Below are 24,079 nucleotides of genomic sequence, written 5' to 3' on the forward strand. Positions count from 1 at the left end.
GAGAGAGAGAGAGAGAGAGAGAGAGAGAGAGAGAGAGAGAGAGAGAGAGAAAGAAAGAGTAGTAGCCCAGAATTCTCACAAAGACCCCACAAATCTTTAAGGTATTCTTTCCCCTTTCTGTGTCTATTTCATACACAAACACACAAGTGTGTCTTGTGTCATAGAAGAATAAGTGTAATTATAGTTTCTGAAGGAATTGATACAGATGGTGTCGCACACACAGTGCCAGGTGTTCCATCTATATTACTTCATTTGTTTCTTGGAGCAATTGATTTTTAATGTGAGAAAAACCAATGCTCTGAGGCACAAAATGAATCACCTAAGGTCATGTAGCATTAGTCACTGACAAATGTAGCATTTAACACGGGTCTGTGTGGGTCAATGCTGGAACCATGGGTTCTGTCATAGGCTTTCATTTGATCCTTTGGAACCCTTTCTCCATAAAATATTTGTGAGCTGTGTTTATCCTCACTGCACTTTCTGCTTGGAACTGGTTGTGCATTCTCGATTTGTCAATTAAAAAAAAAATCCTCCCTGCAGAGACCTTCATCACAGTATGGGATTGCAAGGCAGATTTTCTGGTCTGAGGTTTTAAATTACCCGTGTCATCTCAAGCTGTGCAAGTTACTTGAAGGGCTGCTTCTACTGCAGCTCATTTTGTTTTCACAGTGAAATATTTTATTGAGAATTTCACACATGCATATAGTGTGTTTTGATCAAATCCAAGTCCCCATTCCCTCTTTTTTAGTTCTTGACCTACCCACCTACACTTTTCTCTCTTTTTTTATCTTTTAGAAACTATTCTCTTAATTAATTAGAAATTTCATACAATGTATTTTCATCATATTCGCCCCCAACTTCTCCCATTCTCACTTCTATCATTTGCTCACTCAACTTTATGTCCTCACTGTTAAAATTCTGATTCTGGTTAAATAGCCAGTCAGTTTAATGATGCCTGTGGGTGCATGAGTGTGAAACAGTCTACTGAAGCATAGGTAGCCTCTCAGGGGCCACATAACTGGAAAAAAATTGTCTCTCCCTCCTTCAGGATCTATCAGTTGTCAGTAGTTCCTCAGACTGGTGTGTGAGTTCATGAGTTCCTTCCACCCATGCTAGCATTTGAGCTGGTTTGGTTTTGTGCAAGTCTTGTACATGCAGTTGCAAGTGTTGTGAGCCATGAGTTCACATATGCAACTGAGTTATCAGGTCCAGAAAATCCCGTTAAAATTCAGATATCTAATCTCTCTCTTACAAACTTTCAGCCTTCTCTTCCTGGAGGGTCCCTGAGTATGTCAACATATACCCAGAGAAAATCATAAGCCTCCTTTCTGAGGACCAGCAAGCAGGATCTTTTGAGCATATGTCATGTGCCAGCATCTTGGAGGGGAAAAGCTCATACCTGCAAATATTGCCTCTTCGATCGAAAGTGCAAACGGACCAGCCACTGTCCCAGAGCAACATCAACAAATGCCCACTCACACAATTTAGAACTCCCATCTGGCTGACTCATTAGATAGGCACAACAGGTCCCCCCAGGCAATAGGAATGAAAACAGCAGAGAGTGGAGATGTGTGATGGGAAGCTCTTCTCAATTTCCCAGCACTCAGCAACATTTATATATAGTCACTCCCAATCTTTTTAAAGGGGAGAGTCTCTTAAAAATGTACTGATGCTCATGGAATGAGTATCTTCCTCCCTGGCCCTTATTATCTTCTTTTATTTATTTTTAAATACACTTTTAATTAAAATAGAATTATGTCACTCCCCCCTTTCTCCCTTCCAGACCTTCTCAGATTCCTTCCTTCCAACTTCTCCCATACTCCTCTACTCTCAAGTTGATAATCTTCTTTTCTTTATTACTGTTATATATGTTTGTGCACACACACACATACACACATATATGTATATATGCATATACACATCAACTCCAGTGGCTGGCTGAGGCAAGTTCCTTGCAGGATCTACTTTTACAAATACACACATTCGTTTCAGCCCATACTGGATTTGAAAGCAAAGCTAACAGTATTGATAATATGCAATATTTGCTGAAAGTCAGTTTTGATTTACACATTTATTTCAACTTCTGTATCAGCTCTAAAAAGTAACTGATGCTTATTTGCAAAAGAATCAGAGTTCCTAATTCAGATAATCCTAAATTTCCAGGAAAACAAAGCAAAATGAAACATGCAACTACTGTCATTGCTGTGATTGTTTTAGCTTATCATGAGTAAGGAAGGAGACTTTATGTATACAGTCAAAAGACATACATTGGTGTGGACATTCTTCCGTCTAGCTTATAGGAGAAGTATCAAGAGCCCAATTTGTATCACTGTATCCAATGACTTTTTTATCTGAGCAATAAAATATTTTCTCTAAAATATTTTCTCAGTGATTTTCTTAGAATTATTCTAGTTATTTACTCCATGTGAGTTCAAATTTATTTTCATTAGGATACAGTGGTGGCCCTCATGGGGGATGGGGAGGACTGTTGTGCAGATAAGTGTTCAAAAACCGTCAAGACATATAGCGTGTCAGTTTCCATGCTGTGGTCCCTCCTCCCACCACAGTCAATTTCAACATATCAACTTGAAGTCAAAGAGCGTGAAGTTGTGCACAATCAATACACTAATGCCTGGTGAGGGAAAAGCCACTTACAAATGCAATAACTGTGCTAATGAGCTTCTATAGACATGCAATTAAAAAGAATAACTGAATTGAACAAATGTTTATTTATTGCCAACAACTCAGATTTCCCATTAATAGCTGTAAACTTACCTTTGTTGGCTATTTTATTTCTACCATTTTTTTTTTTGCAGTGAGTGAGTGGTAATTATGTGTGCCTGGTGTACCCGTGTGTGTGTTATATGTATCTGTGGTCACACACTTGTGCATATATATGTAGAAGTCAGAGGAGAAGATCAGGTATCCTGCTCTCTCATTCTCTGTCTTATTCTCTTAAAACTGAAGCTCACATCTTGCGGGCTTGGCTAGCTGGCCTACAGCCCTCTTTATCCTGTCTCTGCCCCTCAGAACTAAGGTTATAGATGTGCATGGCCATACTCATATTTTATGTGGATTCTGGGGCTCCAACTTGTGTCCTCAATGTTTGCTCAGCAACCTCTCTCACCCTGTGAGCATCTTTCTCCCGAGCCCTTCTTTTCTTTTATTTCTTTCATAACATTTTTAATTGAATAGAATTACATCAGTTTCTCTCTCCCTTTCCTCTTTCTAGCTCCTCTTGGGTACTTTCTCTTTAACAGCTTCCATGCCCTGATAGTCTCAAGTTAATAGTCTTCTTCTATTTATTACTGTTACATATGTGTGCACAAATATATAAATATAACTCATAGACTATGTTTTTGTTTTTTGTGTATATATGGTTTGAGAGCTCACCATGTCGCTTTGGAAACCTTACAAGGGGCTTACCCCTATAAGCAGCTATTCTTCTTCTATCTATCATTAGCTTCTTGTAGTTATTTATCCAGGAATGACACCCCATGAAAGTTTCCCCTTCTGTGTTGTGAATATGCCTAGTGATATTACCATTGTTCCAGTCCTGTTTAAGCAGCCATTTCTAGAAGAGACTGATTAACAGCTAGCTTCCTGCTATACTGGCTTGCTCGTATATTCTTTTCAGCCCACTTGTCTTCAATGTTCTCTGAGCCATAGATGCAGGTGCTGTGATGTAGATGTATTTATTGGAGTGGTCTCCCCATGATCTGTTGATCTAAGCGTTATATCCATTTGTGGTTCTCTCTGATGGTCTCCATTTGCTACAAAGAAAAGTTCTTTCATGAAGGGTAGTATCTACATTTATCTATAGGTATAAGGATAATATTTAGAATGCATCAGGAGTTATACTCATCTAGGAATGTGGTAGCAGTAAATTCTTTTTTTAATTTTTCTTTTATTGATGATAGATTGTTTTCACACTATATATTCTGATTACTGTTTTTCCCTGCCCCAACTCTTCCAAGAGCCCCTCTACCTCCCATCTCATGTTAATCCATACCCCATCTCTTATTAGAAAACAAACATGTATATAAGAATAATGACAAATAAAATAAAGTATTTTCTCATTAGTCCTGGAAAGCTGACTAGGTTTCTTGTACCAGTCATGTTTTGCTTCCTATGGAGGAGTGGGCCTTCAGTCCAACTAGACAGTTGATAGTTGTCACCAATAAATGAGTACCCCATATTGCACATATTGAAAATTATAAAGAAGGAAACTAACACACAGGATTTACTCTTGTAATTGGAGCTAACCCTTTTAGTAACAAGACATTTGAGAGTAGAGGATAACTCAGTGCAAAGATGTGAGAGGCAAATGAGATAGAAAAGTCTGGGAATGTGGAGGATCTCCAGTTTAGATGAGGATTTGATAAGATAGCCATGTATAGACATAGAGACTTGGACCTTGTTCAGGACTTGATACCTACTTGAGTGTACACTTCACAGGAGAGAAACTGTGAACTCCTACTAGACTCCAAACTTTTATTTTTCACCTATCCTCACCATTCTATTGAGAGTAGATATGCTTTCCTTCACTTACCTTATGATGAGGAATTGTCCACCAATCTATATCTGCTCTCTTTACCTGAGGTGTGTGTACAACATGGCTTTCAGTGTGATTAAGTTTAGATCTGCTCTCCTGCTGTTTACTCTTTGTTCATATTCAAGTTGATTCTTTTTCCTCTCCATATTTTCCTGAATTTGCTAGGGTGCTGAGGAAGGAGTGGGTGGGCAGATAGGAGAGCACCCTCATAGAGGTAGGGGGAGGGGCAGGGGATAGGGGGTTTGTGGAGGGAAAACTGGGAAGGGGGATAATATTTGAGATGTAAGTAAATAAAATAACGGATAAAAAAGAATACTTATATTTCATTTTATCTTCATGGTTGACTTATTTATTAGCCTTTTCTTGGCTTGAGTCTGTTGTTACTAGTTATTCATACATTTGTTATTTTTTATTGTCTAGAGCAAATCTTTATAACATGAGCTGCTATCCACCAGTGTACTTGTACTTTGTTTCCTTTTCTAAGTGTTCTCTGTGGTTATTACTAAAATATATTATTGTTCCATTGTGAAAGTCAACCACTTTTAAAGATATTTAAAAATAAATACCTACAAACTCCTTTTGTCTCCCTCTATTTCTTAAAGTTGATTCCAGATTCCACCCTGTACCTTTTCATTTCCTGTCTGACAAGGTTCTTTTAAAGCCTCTAGATATGGCCTAATATTTGAGTGCATGAGACATCTTGATAAAACATGCTTGCAGGTAACGGATTTTGTTAACCTTTGTTGCTCTGAAATAATCTTTATTTTGTCTTTGTTCACGGGAGATATTTTCATTGTGTGCAGAACTTCTAGTAAGTGCTCCCCTGTACCCTTTTATGCAGTGCATTTAGTACACTCTACATGTGTGTGTGTGTGTGTGTGTGTGTGTGTGTGTGTGTGTGTGTGTGTAATTATGTTTGATGAGATGTTGACTATCACTCTACTTTGTTTTTCTGTAGTATATAAAGTATTTCTCTATTCTGAGTTTTTATTTTTATTTATTCTATTTGTTTGTCTATGTATTTATTTTTTCACTTAATATTTTTGTGTACCAGTAATAGAGTTTGAATGAGTAATGCCCTCTATAGGCTTAAATAGTTAAATACTTTATCCCCGTTTGTTGGACTTGTTTGGGAACATTGTTGAGCTTTTAGCAGGTAGAGCCTTGATGCAGGAAGAATATTACTGAAGGTGGGCTTTGAAAGACCATAGCCACATCCCATTTCTGCTTCCCTTTCTTTAGGGCCAATTTATAGTTGGAGATGTAGACTTTCAGCTTCCTCATCTGCCCATCATCTTCCATGTGCTCTCTGCCATTATGGACTCGCCCTTTAGAATCTTAAGCCCCAGTAGACTCTTTCTTCTGTGATTTGCCCTGGTCCTGGTATTTTCTCATAGCAAAAGTAAAGTAGATATCATTATCAGCTATGTGTTTTATTTTTAGGCTTATTCTCTTTGTTCCTTCTGCTTGAGGTCTAGAATTCATGAGGTTATGAAAACCATCAAATTTGAAATTATGTTTGGCTGCTGTCTATTAACATGATTAGTTTTGCATTGTCAGATCTCCATTTCTCTTATAATTAAAATTTTTTTCACACAATATATTCTGATCACAGTTTCCCTTCCTCATTTTCTCCCAGGTCCTCTCTTCCTTCTTCTCCACCCTTCTAACTTCACATCTCTTTTTCTCTCTCTGTTAAGAGAACCAACAGGAAAACAAACAAACAAACAAACAGTTAAAAAGAATAAAAGAAAGCAAGCAAACAAGAACAAAAGCACAAGAATAACATATACTCAGAGAACAACCCCCCCACACACACACATAAAGCCCATTAAAAACACAAAAATGGAAATGATAATATCAAGCAAAGACCAGTAAGGTTAAAGGTATACAAAACAAAAAGATATGAGAGAAAAGATCGTTCAGAAATATCTTTGAGTTTGTTTTGTGTTGGTCCATCTACTGAGAGACTTAGGACTTCCCATAAGAGTGGCTTGTGTACCCACTAAGAGTCTATTGAAGAAACTAATTTTTGTCTTGCTTGTAACTGTCAGTTGGAGATTGCTTCTTGGTTATGGATGGGAGCTCATATCCACTTTTCCATCTCGGCACTGAAACTCTGTTTGTAGACATACTGACATGCTTCATATTACCCTTTGTCTTCCTCCTCCTCCTCTTTCCCCTCCTCTTCCTCTTTCTTTCATTCTCTCAATCATTCCCTCACCTCATTCTTCATTTTATTATATTTTATTGAAAAAATACCTATTTGAAAGATCTGTCTTCTACAGTTTGTGATTTGTTGATATTAATGCCATATAATTTAAAAAATTCAGTCTTTGTATCTTTTATCTTTGATAAAATATATATATATGTATATATATACATATATACATACACACACATACACACACACACACACACACACACATATATATATATATATATATATATATGTCATGCCATTTAAGATTAGTTTCACTTTCTTTGATACGTATTCTATAGAATTGCTCTTTATTTGGGGGGACAGGTAATTGAGGTTTAAACTCAAGGTCTCTAGAATTTTTTTTGTATTTTTTTTGAGGAAACAGCAGATTTACCTACCACTACCCAGAAGAAATAACTCAGATTCTGAGTTGTCCATCCATTTACTATTAATTCTTAAGAAACTTTCTCAGTTATGAGGAATGAGGTGATAGAGGTTATCATGCGTCTCATATAAACATACATGTGTAGGAGGTATCTATATAGGGTATCTTTACAGGATGTGATAGAGCTGTCCTTACAAGAGCCTTGCCACATGTAATCTTATGAATTTGTAAATTAAACATCACACTCATATCTTTCATTATTTCAAATTAAAGACTGAGTCTCTGTAAATTTGGAGTCATTCGAAATTTGAAATGAGTATCTCTTACCAAAAGATCTTTCTATTTCTTCTTCTTCTTAGGGCTCATGTTGAGTAGCCAAACTATGAGACATATGTTCTCATGCTTTCTAATTACTTTGTGGACAGTAAGTTGACATAACATATTTGGTTCTCCCACAAAACCATCACGACACCAAGAGAACAGTATTGGTTCTGTCTGTTACCACTGGAAAAGTGTACAGCCGAGTATCTAAATGCATCCATAGAAGTGGGTCTCTCATTGTCATTATCATCATCAAGATACACCCCTTTATGCTTAAAATTTTACATCCACCTGAATCACTTCTTATTTTGTTCACTAAGCATGAACACTAAAAGTAACTAACTATTGTGTCTGTCCATTCTACAGGTGAGAAAGTCAAGCAGGAAATTAGATAATTTATCCAAGCTCATAAAGGAAGTAAGGTCAGCATCAGAGTTCATACATCTGCCAAAACTCAGTACCATTGTAAGTCTGTACAAACAAGATTTCTAGCCACCTCATCAATCAGATTATAGTAACGAATCTCCATTTTTGACTTTATCATTTGCATTATTAAGAACTAAATACCATCGGCACCTTTGAGTCTCATCCTACACAGAATATCAATATCTCTTTTTCTCCCTCCCTGTCCCTCCTCTCAGATTTACCTTAGGTGTGCAACTGAAGGCAAGATTGAGATTATAGATATGGGAAGTATCTGTTTCACCCTTGTGACAGACACACCACATCACTGTCGAAATATGTGGTCAGACACCACACATGGGCTAACTGTTCAGGCCTTGAAATGTGCTGTGTTTCTGTGATGCTGGTACATGCAAGCATATTTAACCATGAATAAATCGATGGTTAGATTAAAAAGCTACATGTTGAAGCCTATTTAACTTTTGGAACTAGTAGTCCCACAGTAAGCTTTTGATATTTTCATTACAGTGATTCTATTTCAGGTCATACCATAGGGTCAGAGGGTCATTTCATAATATAAAAAATGAAAATGATTATTGCAAAATGTTTTATATCTCTGCATTCCAATTATATGCTACAACTGCTGGATTTATGAAAAAGAATTTGTGTGTTTTAGATCACTTACGGAATTATAGATACTGAGGTTGGTTTGTATAGCATTATTATTTACTAAAGGTCTTTGTATCATTTGGATTTTCTTCTATACACCCATTTCTCCTTCCATCTAACCATCCATCCAGTAATCCTTCCCTCTATCCAAGTCTATTAGTTGCTATGACATTTATTGATATTTAACCATGTTAGTTTTTTGGGGGTTTGGAGAAGGGTAGAACATGATTTGTCTTCTTCAGCAACTGATAATGATGGGAATACTTTGATCAGCTGATGAGAGATGGGTGCTATATTTCATTCCCTCCATGGGAGTGCATTTGTTAGAGCTCTCAGAAAGCAAAGGAGCAACATAAACCATTCCTATTCTTAAGTTACTTCTGAGAAAACAGAATACATGGAAGATGACATTAGAAAATGAGTCATTAGAGAAAGAGTATGTATTGGGTTCCTAGTAATGAAAGACTGACAAAAAAAACAAGACAGGCTTTGATACTTAACACATCATGCTTTGTTTTCCCTAATATGAGATACAACATACTCAAATAATCTGAAATTTTAATACTGAAAGTTTTCATTAACTACTAGATTGTTCACTTTCTGTTGCTGTATGCAATTAATGTTTGTGTTAAATCGACTTTGTCTTAGTCACTGTTCTATTTCTGTGAAGAGACATCATGACCAAGTCAACACTTATGAAAAGTAGCATTTAATTGGTAGGGCTTGGTTACAGTTTCAGAAGTTGAGTCCATCATTTTCATAACAGGAAGCATGGCAGTATGAATGGCTCTGGAGCAGTAGCTGAGAGCTGCATCCTGGTCCTCAGTGTGAGAGAAAGAGACAGAAAACTCTAGTGACACACTTCCAACAACAAGGCCATACCTATTCCAACAATAACATGCCTCCTATCCTTCCCAAATACTATCACTATCTGGTGACTAAGCATTGAATGAGCTATGGGGACCATTTTTATTCAAACTACCACAAATTTATATTGGCAAAAGGTTCATTGTGGTACATGACATTAAAAGTTTTAGGATATATGAGCCAATGGAGGTCATTCTTAAACTACCATAAACTTATAAAGAGAAAAGTTTCATTGTGGTATAGTGTATTTAACATGTTAGTCCATGGAATCTCGGCCTTAGTGGCACAGTCCATAGTGACTGATGTATGTACCATATGTTAGTTAGAAGGCAAAGACAAGAAGGAAGGGCTGAGGTCCCAATATCACTCTCAGTCTCTTGCCCTAAATGACTTAATTTTCATCCACTAGGCCCCACCTACTAAAACTTTCCCACATCCTAGTAGTGCTGCAGAATGATAGCCAAGTCTTCAACACATGGGACTATAGTGAACATTAATGAGCCAATCCAGAGCACCTATGTCTCTGGCTTCAGGGAACCACAGCTTGTATGTGATAATTTCATTATTATTATTGGTTTTGTTATGACTAAGAAATCTGAAAGTTTGCACAGCTCACCTGGCTATCATTGTTGTGACACATCTCTATAACCTTAGTTGTTAAAGAAATGCATAAAAATTATATGAAGATTTTGAAGGCTGGAGGAATGAAATATTTCTCACTGATATATATAGGATGCCAGTAGAGCTGCTTATGTTTTTCTTTAGACCTTCTAAGAAAATCTCTTCGATCTTCACAGAGTCTAGAAACGTCAGCATCCCTTGGAAGTAGATTCCTTTATCTTTCAATGCTGTCAATGCAAGGTAGAGACTTTCAGTGTATTTCTCTAACTGTCTCTGTCTATGTCTCACTGTCTCTGTGTTTCTCTCTCTCTCTGTCTCTCTTTGTCTCACTTTCTCTCTCTGTCTCTCTTTGTCTCTCTCTGTGTCTTTCTCTCTGTCTCTCTGTCTTTCTCTCCTCCTCTCCCCTACCCCCTCCTCCCTCTCGTATGCTTAATGGACAGGCTATAGTCTAGTTATCCAAAATAATCTCCAGACTTCAAAGCCATCTTTCTTTTACCAGCTTGACTTTCATCTGAAACCTTAACTCTTTTTTGACTAATGCATTTTCAGTTTCTGAAAATTAGGATCAAATTAAGGAGAGGAGCAGAGCTTAGCCCCACTCTTACTGATGGAAACTAGTAAAAGTGACTGTTAATATCCTTGTTTCTAAAAGGAACTCTGCAAATTAGGCTACTTAAACAACACTATAACGTCTGATTATACACCTTAGGAGGTTTTCACACCTCTGTTCATACTCAATCCTATCGCATTGTTTTCCAAGGGTTTGACTTAGTGCACAGACCTTCACAGCATCTTTAAATTATTCTCTTCAGAAAATTTGCCCTTGAGATCATTTAATGGGTTACACGCAAAAATAATGTTCTTCTTAAAACTTTGCATATGTATTTATAATTCAATATTAATTTCTCATATTTAGTCCAGAAATCATGGTAAATTCATCAAATATACCTTTAAGATATGAAAGCTTATCTGCTATATTATGTATGAAGCTATCATTTATGGGCTTATCACCTGGCAGAAACTTCAAATGAAACAGAAGAGATTTGACAAAATAAAACAAATGTATTTAAACATTTTTTTTTTCCAATCAGGACAGAGACAAATAGGGAAAACCAACTAAAACTACTTCATCAACTGAAAGGAAAGTCATTAAGATCAGATGCTTTTAAGAAACTATAACTCAGAGTGGTTTGATATCAGTTATTGAAGAAGCCTAATTTATTCAACAAATAGCACTGCTCTTAAATGTAGAAGAAGAAAAACCCGTGAGTTCTTCCTTGAGCAGAGAGTCCTGGATGCCCTCTTCTAGTTCCATGGCTTTGACAAGGAGCCAAATCTTTCTAACAGCTCAGTTTTTCCTGATCAGCACCTGAGATGGTGCCATTTTCCACAGAGGATTTTTGGGAACTCCAACAGGACTGCATACATGCAAGTTCTTAGTACCATTCATTCCTAGAATGGCAGTTGTTAATAAATCTTGAGTTCACCATCTTCCTCCAAGTACAGAGTGATAATGATTTACACACAAAAATAATGTCCTTCTTAAAATATTACATACATATTTATCACTCAATGTTCATTTCTCATAATTAGTACAGAAATCATGGCAAATTGATGCATAGCCCCTGGTAATGACCAAGGTGTCATGTGCTCAGACAGGTGGTTATTAGAATATGACAGTCAGTTATGGTGCTGATGGGATTGATGGCAGCTCCCTTGATGATGGAGTTGCTGAAATGTGGGTTAAAGCATTTTTATCAAGGAGAGGCTGTAATTACTGGCCTCTAGGGAGTTAGCTTGTAAATATGTTCTGCCTGTTGTCAGTGCTTTACTGCTAGTGTCAGGCCTATGGATGATGATGCTCCAGTTTTAATAATTGATGCTGCTCCTGTAATTGATTTATAAACGGATATCTAGTATTTTAAAGATGGCTCACAAAGAAATCAAATGTCCTCCTCTGACAAACAAGAGTATCTGGGAACAGAGTGATGTTTCTACATTGTGGTGATTGGTTGCTGTGACATCTCACATACCCTGTAGATGCAATACCTTTTATTTGTCAACTTGACACAACCAGAATCACCTGGGAAGAGACTTAATGAACTCTTATCTAGATCAAGTGGGCCTTCATGGCTTGTCTATGGAGGATTGCCTTGATTGTTAATTGAGGTGGGAAGATCCACCTTTGTACTATTTCTTGAATAGTATAAGAATGAATGCTAGCTGTGCATCAGTATAATTGACTAAGTAACCAAGGATGTTTGTAGTCTTTTTCTCCTCTTCACTGTAGTTGTGACCAGTGCTTCAGTTCCTGTCCTGGCTTACCCTCAATGATGGATAGTAACCTGGAATTGGAAAACCAAATAACCTTTTTCTGGCTCTATATTGCTTTCCTGTTAGGCTATTTGTCATAGACACAGACAGAAATGAACCCAAGACACTGGATGAGAAAGGCATCTTTCTGTGATGGTAATTTGTTATTGTTCCTTTATTTACGTTTCTTAACAGTTGTTTTGGTCTATTTTCTACTGTGTAACAGAATACCTGATTGCTGAGCATTTTTAAGCAATACAATTATTTCTTAACAGTTTTAGAGGCTGTATAGTCCACCATCACGGAGCCACATTTAATGAGAGATTTTATGTGGCTGAGGCACTGCTGAGTTCTGGGTCATAGAAAGCATTACTTTGAAAGACAATACATAAAAGAGGGAGAACCAATCTCTCTCTCTCTCTCTCTCTCTCTCTCTCTCTCTCTCTCTCTCTCTCTCTCTCTCTCTCTCTCTCTTTCTTTCTTCAGAACCAATCTCAAACCACCAGCAACTAACCCCAAAAATCTATAAATAGGTCAGTTCATTCATGATAACTGAGCCCCAAATTTTTATTTTATTTTTATTGCTGTTGGCTTCTCAAGACATGGCCCAGGCAACCCTCAAAGTTAGTAGTCCTCCAGTCTCACCCCTCCTAGTGCTGGGATGTACAGGCACCCACCATTACTTTGGTTCCCTGATCACCTTAAAAATGTCCCACACAACCACACTTCTCCACAGATAATAATGATTCAGTATTAGCATGCTGTGGAGGTATACTATTTCTATGATCATTTCTGTCAAAGTGAAAAAAAGAAAATCTACCTTCAGAGGACCAATTTTCTAAATCTGAATCAACAACCTGTCCCCTGTGGGTCCTGACTTTATACCAATTGGTGTGGCTTCCTGTGATTTCAAACAACATTCAGTCACTGTGGTTGTCGTATTGGACAGAATAGATGCTTTTCTTTAACCCATTGTGTGTGTGTGTGTGTGTGTGTGTGTGTGTGTGTGTGTGTGTGTGTGCCTGCTCATGAATGTTTGCATGTATATGGGGCCAGCTGTGTAGTCTGCTTTCATGTAGAGGGCCAAGGTTAAAGTCAGGAGTCATCTTCAGTTGTTTTCCTTATTCTTGACTAATGGCCTCTTTATTAAACCCAGAGTTTACAGGTGTGGCTAGTCCGGCCACCAGCTTGTCCTCAGGAATCTTTTGGGTTAGCCTTCTGAGGCTTTAATCATAGGCAGGCTGTTATACCCATGGACATTTAAGTTTGTTTCCAGAGGTCTGAAATCCAATTCTCATGTTTGCATGGTAAATTAATAATTTATTAATTTAATTAATTTAATTAAATCACTAATAATTCATTCCCCCAGCCCCGAAAAGGTGCTTTTAAATTATTTTCGATTTTGTGGAAAAAAATTGGAACATTTATGTTATAGTTTTATGAAATAAGATAAAGATTCTATAACTCTTCATTCACTTTTTCTCAAGAGAATAATCCTGCAAAAATGTAGTTCTTTTCACAACCAGGATGTTAAAGGGGCAGTCAAGATACAGAATGTTTCAGTTATATTATTATTTTTTTAATCCTGGAGAGCCACACCCATCCACGAGTCTCTCTCATATTTTCCCTACCCCTGGCAACAACTGATCTATAGTCCTCTTCTGTTATTTTTTTCCAGAATATTTTGCCAATGGCATATCTTGGAATGGACTTCTTTAGCTCAGCCTAATTGTCTAGAGATCCACTTATGTTATTCTTGGCTTTGATTTGATTTTTAACACTTGAGTCTTTCCATGTCACCCACCCAAGTTCTGTTTGATTTGTTTCCTCTTCCTCTTCCTCCTCCTCTTCCTCCCCCTCTTCCTCCTCCTCCTTTTTCTCCTCCTCCTTTTTTTCCTCCTCCTTTTTCTCCTCCCCCTTTTTCTTCTTTTCCTGGCCTGCTTCCATATCCAGGGCGATAGGATTCTAGTCACAAGTCACTGTTACCAGCACACATACCCTATTGAATGAATTAGTATGTACAGACTCAAAAGCAATTGCAGGTTATTTAATAGTTGTATTTAGACCACTCTCCCTGCATTACAGAATGGCTGTTACAATTTCTCACCAATAGTACACAAGGGTTCTCTTTTCAAATCCTCATTTACAGCTAACTGTTTGTTCTGCAATAGACAGCCTGGCATGTGAGATACCATCATCCTGTGATCTCTATTTACAGTTCCATGACAGTTCCCACCTTTGGCAAACTTGTTTCTTTGCTTCCTTTGGGTAAATTTCTCTTCACTTCTTTTGCCTACATTTTGTTAATATTTCTTAAATTTTTAAATTTTCATAAGCGGACAGAATAATGGGTTTCACTGTGACATTTTCGTTCCTACAAATCATTGTACTTTGCCCACATTTAACAGAGAGTGCTGTTCTTCTCTTATTGTTATTGAGTTGTATAAGCTCCTTACATATTGTTTTTATGGGCCAATTACCAGACATACAGATATATGATTTTCAAATTTTTTCTTTCATATGATGGATGCTGTGCATTCTGATTATTGTTTCCACTGTGTAGCAGCCTCTTTGGCTGATGTGAAGCTTCCACTTGTTTATGTATCACCTGTGCCTTTGATGGCAAAGTAATGGCCAAATCATTGCCCATACCAAATTTGTTTTGGTTTAGAGTTTCCAGGTTTTGAGGTGTTGTGTTTAATTCTTTATTACACTCAGAGTTACTTCTGTGAATGGTGTTGAATGGATTTCTGATTTCATTATGTGCCTCATGGATATATAGTCTCCCCATATTATTTTCTGATATCTTCCTCCTTTTCTTCTATGAGTTCCTCACATCTTTGGTCAAGAATGAGATGAGCTCACTCAGTATTCTTGTTTCTCCCTCTTGAGTATATTCTACTGGTCAATGACTTTTTTATGTCAGTATCATTCAGTGTTTATTACTATAAATGTGTGATTTAATTTGAAAACAGAAAATCAAATGTCTGCATCTATGAGAACTATTTTAACCCTTTAGTATGTATGAAAGTTTTATTGTCTTTATCTTAATGAAAAGGGGTATTATATTCTTCCCTGGATTGTTTTGAATCTATATGTTGTTTTGAATAAAATTAAACAGAAATTAAAGCATATTTCTAGGTCTTTATTCTATGTCCAATGGATCTGCCTCCTTTAGTGAAATGTTGGTTTATGTATTTGATTTCTGACTTTTTTTTAACTGTCCATTTGTGAGAGTACTTTAACCTAGGTAATAAACCTTTGTCAGTTAGTTAAAGTGTTGTTGTACCTGCCTTCTACAAATTTATGACAAAGTAGCAAATACTGAGTGATCCTTCCAAGGGGAAATGATTCTCATGAATGCCTCCTTACATTTCCTTCAATAGTTTAATACTTAACCCTGGTCCAGGGAGATGGCTTGGTCAGGAAAATGCTTGCCTTGTAAGGACCTGAGTTTCATTTCCAGAATTCATGCTAAAACCTATCCCCAGAACTGGGGAGGTAGAGACAGGAGTTCCTGGGATGTTCATACACTTCCTCTTAATATTAGGGACATGAGTTTGGAGCACTGATCAGCCTCACAGCACCACCCTGGGGTGGGCATGTTTAATAACAAAGAAATCTACTAGAAGTATAATGTTGTCAAATGCAAGTGTGCCTGCAGGATCATTTCCTCAGTCTTCACTGCTGTTTGAATGTTAGATGGGTCTATTGATTGAAGCCAGACCCGTGTCTGTGAATAAGCACAAAGAATATAGGAGCTTTGAATCCAAGGTTAACAAATGCTAACATGTACGTGATCCTATGAGGATGTTGTTCACAAATAATGAATACAATTTACATGAGATTTGCCGATGCTTTCTCCTGAGGCTTCAACTGTGATCCTCAACTGCATCTGCTATGGCACAAAAGTATTTAATATTAATGAAATTGGATTCACCCTTGTTTGCTTTCATAGGCCATACTTTGGATTCAGGGTCTAAGAATTCTGCTTAGTACAGTGTTTAGAATATATTTAAAATATTTTCTATTTTTTCTAAATGCATTAGACTTATATATTATTTTTAATTAATACCAGTTCCCATATGACATACTCTGATTATGGTTTTCTTTCTCTCTAGTCTTTCCAATTCCTCCTTCTCATCTTTCCCATCCAGATCCATCCCGTTTCATTTCTCAATAGAGAACAGACTTCAAAGGGGTAATAATAAAATATAATAGGATAAAATGAAGCCAAAAATCAGAATAGGATAAAACAAACAGAAAGAAAAGAGCCTAAGAGATACAAGACACAGATATAGATGCAGAGACACACTTTTTTGCATATTCAAGAATCCCATAAAACATTAAAATTGGAATATATATATATATATATATATATATATATGCAAAACTTATAGGGTAATAAATAGGTAAGTAAGTAAATAAGTAAGTGGGAAAATTAATATTAAAATTAAACACAAAGCCCTGACAGGACACTATGAGAAAAGAACCTCTCAACTGCCTTTGAGTTCATTCTGTGTTGGCTACTGCTGGACATTCCCACTACCCTTTAGAGTAGTTTGTTTCCCTCAGTAAGACTATCTTGGATAAAATTATTTTTTATTTCCAGATGCTTCTGGGTTAGGAATGGGAGCATGTGTCCACTTCTCCTTTTAGTTCTAGGACCCCACCTGGTGCAGACCCATGCAGGTGATGTGCATGTTCCTGGTGCTGTGCATGCTGCCTCTGTCTCTGCGAGTTTATTTGTGTAGTGGTCCTGCTGTATTTAGGTCTCATTTCCTTTCTGTTCTTCATTTCTTCTGGCACTTACAATATTTTGTCTCCTGCTTCTTATTCCTTAGGTTTCCCTGAGCACTGAGGGGAGAGTTTGATGAAGACCCTCCATTTAGGGCTCAGTCTTTCAAAATATGTCACTCTATGCATATTGTCTTGCTGTGGCTCTCTATATTTGTTTCCATCTGCTGCTCTAGGAAGCTTCTCTAATGAGAGTTGAGCAAGATTCTTAACCATGAGCATAACAGAATGCCATTAGGATTCATTTTATTGCTCTATTCTCTTTGTATAGCAGTAATATGTGTTTTCCCCTTTGTTCTTGGGCTATCTAATCTCATGTTCTTGCTCACTCATGCAGTGTCATGTGTATGGGTACCATCTCAGGGACTAGGTCTTAAATCAAATCAGATACTGGTTGGTTGCTTCTACAGGCTTTGTGCCATCATTGCACTAGACTATCTTGCACATAGTATATCATTGTAGATAGAAGGGTTTGTAGCTGTGTTGGTGTTTACATTTCTCCCTTGGTAGTGTGCAGCATACTTTCCAGTCCCAAGATCACTAGCCAGTAGGGGTAAAAGCTCTATATAGGTACCAGCTAGACTTCTCCATTAAAATCAGTAGTGTAGACGTTGTCTTAATAGGCTTATTTTTTTCATTTGAGTGAGAGACCAGTTTGGGGACAGATTTTATGTGAGGCTGGAGATTTAATTTGAGGTTTGTTTGTAATTATTTTTTTGCCTGCAGGTGTTGAACAGCTTCAAGAAAACATGTTGAGAAATGCCTTTTTTCCTGTAGTGTACAAGTTGTATAGTGTGTGTGTGTGTGTGTGTGTGTGTGTGTGTGTGTGTAAAACAATTGTGAAGAATCTGAGGGGCACAGGAGGAGTTTGAAGGGGGGGAAAGTGATGCAAACACATTATCTATGCATGGAATTCTCAAAACCAAACAAACAAAAAGCTCGAATGTTACTGATGCACTTATATTCCTATCAGTGTGGGCTGGAAGGTGGAATTCTAGCTTCCCTCTATGGTCCCCACTAAAACCAGGGTCACTACCATCTGCTAAGGATGTAATTCTGGATCTCAGTGAAGATGGAATTCTGCTTTCATCTAAGGATCAAGGTGGAGCTTTGTTACCATGTGGACTCTGTACCGTCTACTGTGTGTGGAGGTGCTGCTGTTTTTCTATGTCACTGGTAGGAGGCAGACAGTTGTTATCTGTTTTCTCTTTTGTTATGTTCTTCTTATTTGGTGTGTGTGTGTATGCCTAGTCTTTCGTGGTTTTGACTTGATGGCTAAAAAACTCCCCAATACTCAGTTTATGATACAAGGGGTAAAAGTGGAAGTCTGGAAAGTTACCACCATGGCTTTCCTTCTCCCAGAGCACCTATCCTGTGTGTCTCTCCATCTTTGTCTCCTTGTGTTCCTTTTGTGCCCTTGGAGTTTTCCTTGTGTTTGAGGAAAAGAATAGGAAAATATAAGCATTTGGTGTTCCACTCTTTAGAGGCAGAAGTCATACTCTTTTTTTTTCCTTTGTTATATTTCACCCTCATTTAAGGGACTTTTTTGATATTTTATGTCTCATTTTACAGAAATCAAAATAGGTTCAGAAAATTACATCATAGATTCAAAATCACTCAGCTCACACATGTCAGAGAAATTTCTTGAATTACATGATAAAGTCAGAGTTGGTCAGCTCAAAACTACCACCCAGACTCTAGTCATATAGCCATGGCCACTGCTCTGAGGACCACATCTCCTTTGTTCAATGTGTATACATCAAAATAACACCTAACACCCTCCCCAGATATATTTTGCCACTATTCATGATACCACTGACATAGTCGGTACCAGACTCCTGAGCTAGGAGCACAGTGAGCCACAGGGAGCTGATGTGGTTCATGGTCCTTTTACTTGCAGTTCACCTTATCTGATTTACATTTCACTTTACTGTGGGTTTGAGATATGTGAAAGGAGAGGACAATCATGCCAGAAATGGTTCCCAAGTGCTTACAAGTGCAAAGATCATTAATACCAAAGCATCAAGGTTTACAGAGGAGTGGTTACTAAGAGCTTGAGAGCTTACATAGGAGGACCAAATGTGGATGTGATGGAACAAAAATATGGTAAGATAAGGAAATGACTACACTGGAAAAAGTGGTTAGCAATATATACAAAATGACAACCCATCTTCTACGTGCCTCAAGGAGGTATGTAAAAGAAAGGTACACACTCACAAGCACATATGTGTGTATTTTACAAGTCATCAAGTCCGTTCATATATGGATTTCCAGCCCTATATTGTCCTATCTTCCTGTGACAGTTAATTTTTCTAGACTAAAAAACCAAACATTGCCACCACCACATCAACAACAACAACATATCTATATACTGATTGTCATGTAACCCATTTGTTCCTTTTCTGTATTGGTATCAACTCAATCAACTCAAACCTTGTTCAGTCTTATGTGATTTGAAGTAATGAAGTTTCCTGCATCCCTCTCCATCCTATCACTTCTCCTTTAACTGCTCCAGTAAAATCTTGTTTTGTTTCCTTCCAGATAACTGCATGGCATCTGGGATCTTCAGTGGTTTCCTATGACTTTCCATAATTATGTCTAGATAGTTTTAGAAGCCACGTTAAGTAGTCATATCATCATGGCCTGGTTTCTGTTTTCTTTGTAGGTATTACCAGATCCGAGTGACCTTGAAAGTGTCCTCAAGGATCCCCCACAGACTGAGTGCTTCCATCGTTGGGCAGTCAGGTGAGTGGAAAGCAGGGCTCCTGCCTCAGGAGTAAACCATCACATGTCCTTGTGTGTCATGGTCTGGCAGAACACAGGGGAATGCTCACTGTCAACCATTGGGCCAGTGAGTTCTGGAAAGGCAGACCCACTATTGAAAGTGGCTTTGTGTGAACAGCATTGTTAAGGATACTTGGCTGAAAAAAATTATTCTCAGGAGTGTCTGGTGCCTGGCAGAAACTGTCTGCAGCAGGTTGGGTAAAGTTATATCCTGGGTGAAATTAATGAGAAGTATTATCCAGCAGATAGGTAAGGGGAAGCCTGTTGCTATGGGTTCAGGGGACCAAGTAAATGAGCATTTAGGCTAGGACTTTCTAGGTACAAGAGTGGGTCTGAATGTCATCACTCTGTAAAGAATGCCAACTCCTCAGAGTCTGTATAAGAACTATCCAGACACCAAATTCTCAGCACAATGGAGATTTATTATTCGGGAGAGGTAAACTTGGGTTGAAAGGCAGCCTCCAGATTTGAACAGGGGAAGACAGCAAGCAGCAGGAGCAGCAGCAGCAGCAGGAGCAGCAGCAGCAGCAGCAGCAGCAGGTGTTTTTTTGTCTGTTTGCAGGAGTGGGTTTTTAATGAGAAAAGGAGGAAGTCTGTGCTAGAATGAACTTGTAAGTCTTGAGTACATAGAAAGGTTAGCCAGTGTAGCCAAATAATGAAGTTTGAATGTTGGACCTTTATCTTCTGTCTTGACAATGAGTAGGTAGACAAATAAGGGAATGGACTTTGGGGGCTAGCTTCAGGAATATAATCTAAGGATTTTTAGCAAGGGAGAGGAAAGGGGACAAAGAGCGAAACCTGTCGTTGCCATGCTTGCTGTGCTCAGGCCTGTTAGATAACCTTTCATACCCCCGTGTAAAAAGCTATCAAGCAAAGCCCAGGTCCTAATTTTGATGCTAGAGAGCTAAATGGAAACCCAAGGCTTTATGGAGCCAGTCTGTTAGGGCTGAGTGGGAAACACAGTATCCTCTGAACAAGAAAACCATGCAAAATCCTAACTAGCTGTAGTACAGGGTAATTGAGAAGCAAATCTGACAGAACCGTACATTCTAGCAAGTCTTACAGGAAATGATTCTGCCTTCAGGGCAGAGGAAAAGAAAGGAAGTGGAGGTGGAAACCCGCAGGGCAGCTGTTCATCATTAGAAGTAAGAGTGACCCTGATTGTCAGAAATGACAATCACAGCCCCACTTCATATAACCCATTAGGAATGGACAACAGCACTGGGGTGAGTGAAAGCATGTGCAGTTGAGACCCCACAAGTGAGATACATAGACATCGAGTGAAGGCTTGCGATTATTCTAACTCAAGGCCCATAGAGAGACTCAGCTGGCCACCTGCTTCTTTCTCAAGTCTGAGCTGAGCAGGTATTAGTTCATCAGTTAAGTCACTATGTGCCCAAGGTATTTCTCTAGTCCATTTTCCTGTTGGGAACAAATCAAGCATCTTAGAAGAGGAAAGGAGGTTTCATTTTCTATTATCATCTATACTCCCTTCAGTAGGGACTCAATGCAATTTAGAAAACATTTCCCTCTTTCCCATACTGTACGGTTTGTTCCTTCCCTGCTTTAGCCCATGTCATCCACTAAGACAGCATTATACTTAGGTTCTGCTTCAGATAAATTGACTGTACGAACTGAGGTAAATAGTCAGCACTTAGACTTTATTTCTTTACTTGAAATCTGAAGACAGAAATTCACCTCCACAGCATCTTTCTCTGTTTGCAAAGGTGATATACAACAAATATGTTTTATAGAAATGATAAATATACGTGTGTTGTGATGGGAATGGCCATAAAGTAAGGGTCTATAAGTCTGCTCTGTGAGAGGTTATAAGTCAGAGTTATGAGCCAAGGTCTTGTTCTTAAAATCAAAGCAAATTTCTGTGGGAGTAGTGGGAGAATCAGCTGATTGATAGGAGCCATCTGTAGGCCAGTGTGGAGTTGGTCTCTCTCCTCTCTGATGTTCTTGGCAGCATGAACTCAGCTCCTTGCATTGATGTACCTTCACTGGAGCGGGCAGTCCTGCCTGTGAGAACCAGAGGCTGCTGGGTATGCAGGAGCTTTTGGAACCCATAGAGAAGGAAGCAATTGAGATGATCCTGCAAAGACAAAGGAAACCAGTAAGATATGGAATTTTAGGCTGAAGTTTATTTCCTTTCTGGTCTAGTTTAACAGAGTGGTGACTGTGATATTGTTCTCATGCCCTTGAGCTCTGGACTCAAACGGTATGTAGACCAGAACGCCAAACACACTAGCAGGAACTTATAGTCAGATGGTTTCATGGGTGAGAGATACAGTGCAGATTTATTTCTCCTTCAAGGAGAATTTTCTAATTATAACACATTTTTTTTTGTGTGTTTACATTACACATGATTCCAAAACTTGGTGCTAAAAACAATGTCAGAATAGCTTGATATTTTTCAAGTGAGCTGAGCTTGCCATGCTCGGTGATGGGCTAGTGTTACCTGAGGCCTCAGCTAGAATGGAGCACTCAGGACTTCTTCAGCCACAGTTCTGATCTCTCAGTTCACTGCTTAAAGGATAGCTAGGTTCTGCATCTAGCTGGAGTGGCAAACTACTTTACCTGGTAGTTCTATTACTCTGAGATAAAAACAAAGAGAATTCTATATTGCTTCCTTGCTCTGTGTAGAGCTGGTAAAGGGTTTTTCTCCTGTATGTCATTGGTCAAATCTAGGAAAAGGCTGTCCATTTTTACCTGGAAGGAAAATACACTTCATCTCTCCTTTTAACGCACTCCCTTCTATCCTGTGTTGGGAGGACACTGACAGTCATTTTTACAGGCAATCATTCAGACATACTCTCTATCACTTATAAATAGAAAATAATAAATATGGATGTTTTGGAAGCAAAGTATGAGGGAACTAAAAAAAAAATCTAGGAATTTCAAAGCGGGGCCAATGATATTTTCAGCACCCATTATTGTGTTTTCAATGTAGTATATTCAATTTGTTTGTTTTTGTTTGTTTGTTTCAGTTGTCTTTAATGTGGTCATAAACAAAGCTTACTTGGTCTAGGGAAGCAGGATTCAGTGGAGGAGAGTGTCATGGGCACGGAGATGCTCATATTTCAATCCTTCCTCCCACCTCCACGCCATATGAAATCAGAAGTTATTATATGGGCTCATTGGGTGGTACTTACCTCCCAGGCTTGTGTTATGGACCAAAATTCTGTGAGGAAGATAGATAGAAAGTTGCTGGGCTCAAAGAATGCTTAGAATAACTAATTGTTCACTAGGGTAAGTATGGTTATGGTGCATAATACAGGTATCTATTTAACAATATTTTGCTTTGGGCAGAGTCTTGGTCTCACTCCTGTGGATACAGGTGTTCGCATAGACATCTCATGAAATAAAAGTCATGATAGTGATACAGTAGGGAGATAGCTTGCAGATTCCTGATGTAGCAAATAATTAAGTAGGAACAGAGCAGCTTGATTGAGGAAGAAACTCTCAGTGGGGCCTAGAAAGTCAAGAACCTGGCCAAAGATGAAGGTACGGTGAATTATCAGGCAGAGGCCACGGTGGGAACTCAACCACTGGAACCTGGATTCATCTGTATTAAAATTCCACTTAATATTCACCTAGAGTCTTCATATTTGGACAGATTAGATTTAGTATATTCTTGAGAAATGGGACAGTCAAAGTGAGAAGGGAGACCTGCTGGATTTGTGCCATATGATAGGGAGAAGTCTTCTCTGAAAAGCACAGAGAAATTAAGGGAAATGCCTCGACCACATGAGCCCAGTGCTGTTCAAATATGCAGTGTTTTCAGCCATTCAACAAGGGGTATGCTTTCTCTTTTCTTCCAGCATGATGGCTTTTTAGTATCATATAGAAGCACATTCCCATGGTTCAGATGGTTTCAATGCAGATCCTGTAGGTACAGAACAATGTTACATTGAGTTTTCCAAGAGAGAATTTTCATGGTTAGATTCTTTATTGCATGGATATAAATAACCTGTGTGTCCCCTTACTACCTGTCATAATAGTTTTTAAAAAATAATTTGAGGAAATGTTTCTCTGGAAACTGATGATTTATTCTTGTGTGGGTTAGCCAACATCTCCTTGAGTGGATTGTGACAAGCTCTGAGCTTTTGATGGTTAGGAACAATTCTTCCCTTGGGCATTTTAATAGATCCCAGTG

General features: G+C 38.2%; 1 protein-coding gene across 1 annotated transcript in view; it reads left to right on the forward strand.

Moving 5' to 3' along the window:
* The window catches only part of Fam135b (family with sequence similarity 135 member B), a 256,188-nt gene that overhangs the window by 119,594 nt on the left and 112,515 nt on the right, over positions 1-24,079 (forward strand). Inside the window, exon 3 of the mRNA XM_028773278.1 lies at positions 19,799-19,878. Coding sequence (XP_028629111.1) covers positions 19,799-19,878 — 80 coding nt within the window. The remainder of the gene's footprint in view (positions 1-19,798; positions 19,879-24,079) is intronic.

Source organism: Grammomys surdaster, unplaced genomic scaffold (assembly GCF_004785775.1).
Source record: "Grammomys surdaster isolate TR1022 unplaced genomic scaffold, NIH_TR_1.0 224, whole genome shotgun sequence".
NCBI classification, from domain to species: Eukaryota; Metazoa; Chordata; class Mammalia; order Rodentia; family Muridae; genus Grammomys; species Grammomys surdaster.